A 10000-nucleotide genomic window follows, 5' to 3' on the forward strand; every position below is an offset into this window, starting at 1 on the left:
ACACACACACACACACACACACACACACACACACAGGTTTGTTTTGCTATCTAAATGAGGACATTCCATAGGAGTAATGCTTTTTATACTGTACAAACTGTACATTATATCCCCCTACACTACCCCTAAACCTACCCATCACAGGAAACATTCTACATTTTTAATAAAACATTGTTTAGTATGTTTTTAAACCTATTTTAAATATGAGGACATATGAAATGTCCTAATTTTTCATGTTTACGTCGTAATACCAGTGTAATACCTGTGTCATTGTACAAATTTGTGTCCTCGTGAATCACAAAAACACACGCACACACACACACGCACACGCGCACACGCGCACACGCACACAGACACAGACACAGACACACACACACACACACACACACACACACACACACACACACACACACACACACACACACACACACACACACACACACACACACACACACACACACACACACACACACACACACACACACACACACACACACACACAATCTTTGTGGGGACTCTATATAGATGTAATGGTTTTTATACTGTACAAACTGTATATTCCTTACACCATATTTCCTTACGCTACCCCTAAAACTACCCTTTACACAAAACTTTAAAAAAAAAACTAATTCTGTATCATTTAGAAGCATCATGGAGACCACAAATTAGGTCCCCGCGGTGACACGAGTTCCCATGAGTCAGTGTGCATTCAAATTTAAGTCCCCACCAGGATAGAAAAACATGAACACACAGACACACACAAGGATATTTTGAAAAATGTTGGTTACCAAAAGGTTCAGTTTCCATTGACTTCCATTGTATGGATAAAAATACAATGAAAGCCAATGGGAAACTAAACAATGCGGATGCCAACATTCTTCAAGTAAATGATGACAGAATTTTCATTTTTTTTGTTTACTATCCCTTATCCCTTTAAAGACGGATTTGTGATGTCAGCTAGCTGAAAAAGAAAGCAATTTCTGAGGCGAGGCAAGTTATTATAAAAACAACCTTTTTCTTTTTATTCGGAAAAGCTTTTGCTGATGAAACATGCACAATACAACAAATAAGATGTGCATTAAGAACATTTTGATTTCATGTTGACTTCAATATTGGCCAATGTCAAAAATAACTCATCAACTCTGCAAAAGGTAAATCATTTTCTTCTAAAATATCTCCTGTTTAATACATTTCTTTCCAGTTTTCTTTCAACCATAATGGCTAATGTAGGAAGGCCTAACTTGTATTTGAGGTCTCAGTCTGACCCTCTTCTTTTGTGATTTAACTTAATTTGCTCTACTTTGCGAAAAAAGAAGAAGCCAAACCTACTGTCCTTTGTATGTGTAATGCTGAGGGATAAACGAAGGAAATTAGCTGGAGACATTGTCAAATCAACAAATCAAAATGTTAGAGCTCATCAACAGTGTGGGTTTTCTATGAAGTGCGTGTACTCGCAGGACCTCTGCTATTTTATTCTATTCTACTATTGATATTTAAATAATGTGGATTTGAAAACGGATTGATTGTAAAGTATTCAGTGAAGTGATTGATGCCCATGAGTGTGTTATGTCAAAGTTTTCTTTCTAATATTCCAACCGACAAGTTTCTGACGGACATGATAATGTGCATGAGGGGTGAGCTATGTTTGATTATGTTTGAGACTTACATCTATCTAAATATCTATCTAAACCAGGGCTTAAAAACGTTTTTAGGCTTTTAACATTTTAGCGTTTCCGTTTTTGCGTTCCACATTAAACATTACTGTTCCGAAAACGGTTTGATTTGAAAAAATACCGGTTAGTAACGTTATTTTAATTTAGCCTATACTTTAAACAAATATGTATAAATAAAGACTTTCACTCAAAAAATAAGATAACATGTGATACTTACACTTGAACATTTATTTCATAACATTGTTAAAACCACAACAGAAATACCTGCATTAATTACAAAGCATAAACAGCTGGAAAAATATTGACCTGTTTTAATGGACCGTTAGACAATCGAAAGTGGCCCTCTTATGCCTAATTCTTTTCAAAAGAGTGATAACATTCTTTGTATATAACTTTTTTTTCCAACACGACTTGTTTTAAAAATTACATGAATAAAAAATAAATAAACTGGCTAACCATTGCTCTTTTAATGCACCGTCAACTAGTAATTTCAAAGCAAACACTGCGCAAAACTGCATCACATAATCAAATTCAGTTGGCTAGTAAAGCTCGATCATTTAATGAAATATAACATTGTAAAACTACAACAAAATGTATACTATTTAATACGAAGCATCAACAGTTCATATCAAAAACATTGACCTGTCCTGTATTGGCTAACGTTACTTGAAAGACTAGAAAAATGTGCGATAGTTGCTAGTACTTAGATAGGCTTAAACGGAATCCATCAACTAGCCTTTTGAGCTTAAAGTCTGTACTACTTGTTTAAACGTACGAAAAGAATGTCCTCCAATACCTGCGCTTTCACTGAAGACCTCATTGGGGAAAGAATGTACACTCTAAAAAAGGTTCTATATGGCACCAAAAATGGTTCTTGGCTCGTAATCATAGGGGAACCTTTTTTAGTGCTATACAGCACCAATTTCAAATACAGAACTAGCGGTTCTTCAGAGGTGCTATATAGAACCTTAGTCAAAGAACCGCTGAAGAACCTCTGAAGAACTGCTGAAGAACCACTGAAGCACCAACATTGGTGCTATATAGCACTAAAAAGGTTCCCATATGATTACAAGCCAAGAACCATTTTTGGTGCCATATAGAACCTTTTTTTTTTAGAGTGTACTTGAGGCATGAAAATGCGCGCTCTACAATGACTTGCGTTACCGGTAGATTCATAGATGTACTCCTTAATTCCTGATTGGTCACTGCCAAATTAAAATATCAAAGAGAACGATAAAATAACGTTTTTAACCGGTTAATGGTCATTTCAAATAAACTTTTCTGTTCAGAACGATTAAAATTGATTTTGTTTTCGTTCCTTGAACCGGTTCAGAGCCCTGATCTACACTATATTGCCAAAAGTTTTGGGATGCCTGCCTTTACATGCACATGAACTTTAATGAAATCCCATTCTTAATCCGTAGGGTTTAATACAAAGTTGGCCCACCCTGTGCAGCTATAACAGCTTCAACTCTTCTGGAAAGGGGTTCCACAAGGTTTAGGAGTGTGTTTAAGGGAATTTTTGACCATTCTTCTTGAAGCGCATTTGTGAGGTCAGGCACTGATGTTGGACGAGAAGGCCTGGCTCGCAGTTTCCGCTCTAATTCATCCCAAAGGTGTTCTGTCGGGTTGAGGTCAGGACTCCTCAACACAAAACTCGCTCATGTCTCCATGTCTTTATGGACCTTGTTTTGTGCACTGGTGCGCAGTCATGTTGAAACAAGAAGGGGCAAGTGTCCAGAGTCCAGTGGTGGTGTGCTTTACACCCCTGCATCCGACACTTTGCATTGTACTTGGTGATGTAAGGCTTGGATGCAGCTGCTCGGCCATGGAAACCCATTCCATGAAGCTCTCTGCACACTGTTGCATAGCTATTGACTCTGCAGAAAGTTGGCGACTTCTGCGCACTGTGCGCCTCAGCATGCGCTGACCCCGCTCTGGGATTTTACGTGGCCTAACACTTCATGGCTGAGTTGCTGTTGTTCCCAATTGCTTCCACTTTGTTATAATACCACTAACAGTTGACCGTGTATCCATCCATCCATCCATCCACCCATCCATCTGTCTATCGGAATATAGATGAACTTGGTTATACTTCATTTTCCACGTTCCACTGCTTTTTGACCTTGCAGTCTGTGCTGATGACAAAAATTATATCACGCAGACTGTCCACGTTCCTGTCCAGCTCGCGAACAGTCTCCTTGATGTAATTTTCATGAAGTATGGCTTAAGTGTCAGTGCGGTGGATATACACCATTTGCGATCGAAAGGCTACAGTGTACTGCATGCTGAGATCTGTGTCTGAAGTTCATCCGAGGACAGTCGAGTGCTAACCTCATTTTGTTGAGCACGCTCTTACTTAATGACCAGCCAGCCCACACAAATTACCATGGAAACGAGGCCATAAAAGTCTCCACTTCATCCCTCACCCCTCCACCCCAACACATCCTGTATGCAAATGAACTGGGTTTATAACTCTGAGATTTCCTCATCTAGACCTCAGGGGTTAAGTTAACATGGAGAGTAATTCTGCCTGCATTCGATCTGATGTTAATGACACTCAGAGATTTAGGGCTTTCACTATGACGTTGATGGGCGAAGACAAGGCTCATTTAAACCCTTGCTTATTCGCTTTATCAAACTATCCTCCTCCTTACCTGTCTAGACAGGCCAATATACAGGCACTTAATTAACAAGTGTGTTTTAATTAAACCACCCCAGAGAGTTTCAGAGCGGCCTATGCATCATCCATCAAAAAAAAAAAAAAAATGCCATGTAGTCCAAAAAGAGCCTAAAGCCAGCTAAAAGAAGTCTTCATGAAATCAAAAAGAAAATATACTTTTTAAAAGGCACGTTTGCATGATTCATTAATGTTAATAAAAAAAGTTAAAAAAAACAACTTCACATAATCACTTTCCTTTTCGACCGATGTAACACAATTTCTCAAACCTTCCCCTCAAACCAAATGCCTCATTCTTGCACTTTTCATGATCCAATCAGTATTTTCTTTATTAAATGCTTTGAGAGATGTCATATTATAGAGAAACAATTGCTTGGATGTGCTTCATGACTAAATTCAAGGTAAGTGTTTCATTTTAGAACCAATAGCATCACAAATAATTTTGAAAGAATAATCGTGATGTTTGGAATACTACATTACTTAAAGCTGCAGTCCGTAACTTTTTGCGCTCTAGTGGTTAATAAACAGAACTGCATGCATCTTGCGGAAGAACATTGCAGCCGGAGCTACTTCTCTCTGTTTATGTCTATGGCGAGTCACGCAGGGACTGTGCTCCTCCGCAGCGGTTCCTACCAGACCGGTCTGAAATAGTCCCAATATAAACACGTATTATAAGTGTACCATCATGATTCAGGGTAAAACAAAAACACGGTTTGGAAAATGGATTCATGTTGTACATTCTCATTCTAATTTTTGTAAATCTTGAACACAAAAAAAAGTTACGGACAGCAGCTTTAAAGGAAATGTTGGCAATTTTAGAGCGGCTAGAAATAGCAAGCTAGTTTTTGAAATTTCCAGAGGTATGGAAATACATATGTTGACAGGCAGGTAAGACATTGTATCAATGATTAGACAAACATTTTTTTTGGTACTGAGACTTCCACAGAAGATACATGTTTTAATATTTAGACCACTTCTATTATTGATTATTATCAGGATGTGAAGAGAGTTTCAACCAGTATAACAAAAAGTGTATAGAAAACAAATAGCCTACCCTATCTTTAATAGAAACGTATACTGTGCACAGTATGCACATTTTCTATATATACCCAGATTAGACCTATACTAGAGTACTGCATTAGCCAAAATGACCTTCCATGTGACTCTAGGTGAATCTATTTTTGGACTCATTGTCTGTTCATACAGTCAAATATTCTTTGCACCAAATTGGATTAAAATTTTCAAAATGATAACTGAATGCCAAGGTCATGTGAAAAACATATTAAAGTTATGTGAGACTTTCTGTGAGACATGTAAATGAATGACTACTGTTTCACACAAAAAAATTTAAACAATATATATATATATCCAATTTGGTTTTATATATTATATATATTACACTCTAAAAAATGCTGGACAAACCCAATCGTTGGGATTATTTTTTTTTTTATTAAATTTTGAACCCAATGTTTGGGTTTGTCCATATTTGACCCAAAATTGGGTTGAAACAAGCCAGCATTTTATTGAGAGTAGTAGACAGTATATACTGTACAGAATTTGTAATATGTAAGCTAGTGTTCCATTCCAAAAATAGCTAATGACTGTTTTTAAAATGATTCTGGGTTTTTTTGTGCTTGTGCTATGACGGACACTATCACAGTCCTTTAAGTTATCTTTCGAAATAAGGTCCTGGCAGCTTTTGCTTTGAGGTATGCGCTGTCACTCCATATTGAGCTGGGATTACATCCGGTATATGGAGTCTGGACAGGCAGCTCTCTCTCACTCTGTCAAGCGCTCTGATGGATGGATGTTTGCTTACCTAGCAGTATGACGATGCACACCAGAATAGCGATCAGGGCTCCGGTACTGAGGCCCACAGGGAGGAAAATGGCTTCAGCGCTGCATGTTAATAAAGATCCATCGGTGTCACAGCCGCACACGCGGATAGTGAGAGTGCTGGTACTGCTCAAAGTCTGGAGGCCACCGTCCTCAATCACCACCGGAAGGTGGTAGATCTCCTGAGACCGCCGTTTAAAACCTCCACGCAGGGCCACGACTCCGGCAGTGTTATCTGGGTAGAGAAGAAAAAATAAACAGCAGGCATTTTAAGAATTTATTTTATTGAAGGAATAATAAAGGATTTGTAAATGAAAAATGTATTGTGATTAATCGCATCCAAATTAAAAGTTTGTGTTTACATAATATATGTGTGTGTACTGTGTATAATTATGTATATATAAATACACACACATGCATGTATATATTTAAGAAATAGTTGCATGTATATAATGTATATTTTATCTTATATATATATAAATATAATTTTAACATATTTTTCTTAAATAATACATGCATGTGTGTGTATTTATCTATACATAATTTTGATGGTGCAGAGAAGATTAATTTTACACAATTTATACACAATAAACATAACATTATAACATATATAACATTATTTTAGATATATTTATTCTATATTATATTAAGAAATAATATGTATTATATATATTTTAATATTATTTAAAAACATATATATATATATATATATATATATATATATATATATATATATATATATATATATATATATATATATATATATATATATTTTTTTTTTTTTTTTTTTTTTTTTTTTTTTTTTTAGGATTTTTTTTAAATATTTGTTTTATTAGACACATTTAGTAGGCTCAAGGGAAGTAAAAATGACATAGATTAATTTACCTATACATTTTCCTTTTTATTAAGCTTATTAATAGTCCCCAAACCACAGAAAATCACAAATTGAATTTGCTTAGGAACTAGCACACAGCTATTGATTTTTTGGTGACTTTGTTAACTGCCCTAGAGCTCCGCAGGAAGTATGTTTGTGTCATTATAAAGGACTGATATTGATTTACCGTAACCGCTGCATCCTTCATACAGATGACTTTGTGCATCACAAGGAGTGCTCTTGCATGGTGAATTTTCATAGTGAACAAACTATTCAGTGTTAAGTGCAGTCTAGTTCAACAGGGATATCACACTACAGCTGAGTGCCGAATCCCCTCAGGCCTCTAAATAATATGCTCTTCTCTGTGAGGAGACTGTTTGAGCCTGAACATTCATCTGCAATGATTTCCGGAGGTGGAGAAGCTCTTTCACAATCTACCTTCTGATGACCTACTATAACATTGCTGGTCAACTGAGATTTATTACTTCCTGAAGGCTACTCCATCTCTCTGACTCAGTTGCAAGCCCTTTTAAGAATTCCAACAGAATCTGACATTTTCATGCTTTTAATCTAATAATGAGGGGGGGGGGGGGGGGGGGGGGGGTGCACAAATAGTTTGAAATGGTGCATTTTCAAATAAATAGACTACTTCTGAAAACTGCTAATCACATTACTTTTCTGGTGTTGCATGAACGCAATTGGCAAGTGTCTGAACTAGGGTATTTTCATAGGCGATCTGATTGGCCGATGCCTGCATTGACACTTGAAAGCAACGGCAGTGACGCGATACACCAGAACTCACAATTCAGTTCAGCAACGCATGACATCACCCATTCAAAGTAAATGAGAAGCGTCAACAGTTTTTTTCTTCTTCATTAAAATCAAAGATGTTCAATGATTGTATATTAAGAGCGAGCATGGACAGGTTTGTGTGCATTTAGTTTTGTCCCAGCAATGGTATTAAGTCAGGGGTTTTCAAATTTTATGATGTCAAGGACCCCCAAATATGATGAACCTTTTATGAGGGACCCCTTCCCTAAAATCCATCTATATATTTTTTATGTATAGAAAAAAACCTTGTCCTCCTCAATGTCTATGGTGGTTACGGCCCTGACGCTGACACCCCGTGTGAATGCACCATTATAATCAACATTTCCCTTGACAGCTGCCATTTGATGACGTTTTACAGTACATACATCTTTTTCAAATTACAATGGTATCTATCATAGACACCATTAAACTTGAATAGGTAAATTTACACAAACATATAACTAGACACAACAAAAATCTATTATAATTTAACAAAAATGTTTACTACAAAATGATGTTTGTGCTATAAAGGGACTTCTGCGAATCTGTGAATCATTTTCCGACATGAACAGTCTGAACAAATTGATTCATTAAGGTGAATCAGACTTCTCTGCACCATAAACTGAGCAAACTGATTAATATGACAACAGATTCAGAGGACAAAGAGAGCATTGATTATTGTCTCAACACTGAAAATGAAACATATATAATTCAGCATTATTTTGCCGCATGCTGTTTTGAGCAGACATCTTGTGAAGAGTGTCACTTTGATCTCTAAAAACGTGACTATGTCACAAAACTAATTACATAGTTTTTCCCATGTAAGAGTTTTTTCCTTGTAGCAGCCCCCCCAGGCTCCAGCCAAATGGCAAGAAACAATGTCGTTTTTTGTGTTTTATGAAATTAGTGCGATGTAGTTGGTGGGTTAATGTTCAGAGAAATGACATTTTGTCAAAAGACTTTGTCAGCATCATAGTGGCTGCAAGTTGCTGGTTATGAACTCTGATTAGCCCACCCGACCTGACCCTGTCTCCGTGACTTTATGCTGATCGCATTTTCTTGACGGGTCGACATTTTCAAGAAAATCTTGCATGTTACAGGTAGCCCCTTTTCATCTCTTTTTTTCAGAAGTGCCCTCAGCAGAAACTGTCACCTTGTCCCAGTAAATCACATCTTAAGTGTGCATTCATGCCTGAAGTGAGGACCGCCATAAGGCCAAAAATAGTGAACATATATGCACTATGTGAAAGCTGTTCACCGTAGTGGAAGAGTACCATGTCAACTGCGTCAAAACAATTACATAAAACACAGTTTCACGAAATTACTTTATAATTTTTAGGCTTGGCCTATAGAAAAAAGCTGAAATTAATGCAACTATATATATATATATATATATATATATATATATATATATATATATATATATATATATATATATATATATATATATATATATATATATATATACACAAGGTTTGATCGGACCACACGGGCCAGCTTTCCATGTGCATTAATGAGCCTTGGCCATGACCCTGTCGCCGGTTCACCACTGTTCCTTCCTTGAACCACTTTTGATAGATACTGACCACTGCAGACCAGGAACAGAGCCATCACAATTTGGCCCTTGTCAAACTCGCTTAAATCCTTACGCTTGCCCATTTTTCCTGCTTCTAACATCAACTTTGAGGGCAAAATGTTCACTTGCTGCCTAATATATCCCACCCACAAACAGGTGCCGTGATGAAGAGATAATCAGTGTTATTCACTTTACCTGTCAGTGGTCATAATGTTATGCCTGATGGGTGTATAAAGAACAGTCAGACTCACTCCCAAAGTCTCTGATGGTGAAGTTTTTGGTCTTCACTCCCTCTTGATGGGATTTGAAGGAAAATCGTTGTCCAGCTTGAGGGAGATCCTGGTCACTTGCACTGATGACTTGAATCACCTAGGCGACACAAAGTTAATCGAAATATTATTGATCAGGGTTTAAGTATTTAACATAAACGGTCTCTGATGGCATATTTTATCACTGCTGCACACATAGAAATTCGCAAAAATGTAAAACCTAAATTAATCATTGCACAAGTTATCTTTGAATGGTTCATCTATTGTTTAAAGTCGCCATAA

The 10000-nt window shown here is 36.9% G+C and overlaps 1 protein-coding gene across 1 annotated transcript in view; it reads right to left on the minus strand.

Moving 5' to 3' along the window:
- Positions 1 to 10000, minus strand: part of cdh12b (cadherin 12b) — a 235316-nt gene that overhangs the window by 6817 nt on the left and 218499 nt on the right. The window contains exons 10-11 of the mRNA XM_079801388.1: positions 9701 to 9818; positions 6173 to 6424 (exon numbers count right to left, since the gene is read on the minus strand). Of these exons, the coding sequence (XP_079657514.1) occupies positions 6173 to 6424; positions 9701 to 9818 (370 nt within the window). The remainder of the gene's footprint in view (positions 1 to 6172; positions 6425 to 9700; positions 9819 to 10000) is intronic.

The sequence above is a fragment of the Gobio gobio genome, assembly GCF_949357685.1.
Source record: "Gobio gobio genome assembly, chromosome: 20".
Classification (NCBI taxonomy): Eukaryota; Metazoa; Chordata; class Actinopteri; order Cypriniformes; family Gobionidae; genus Gobio; species Gobio gobio.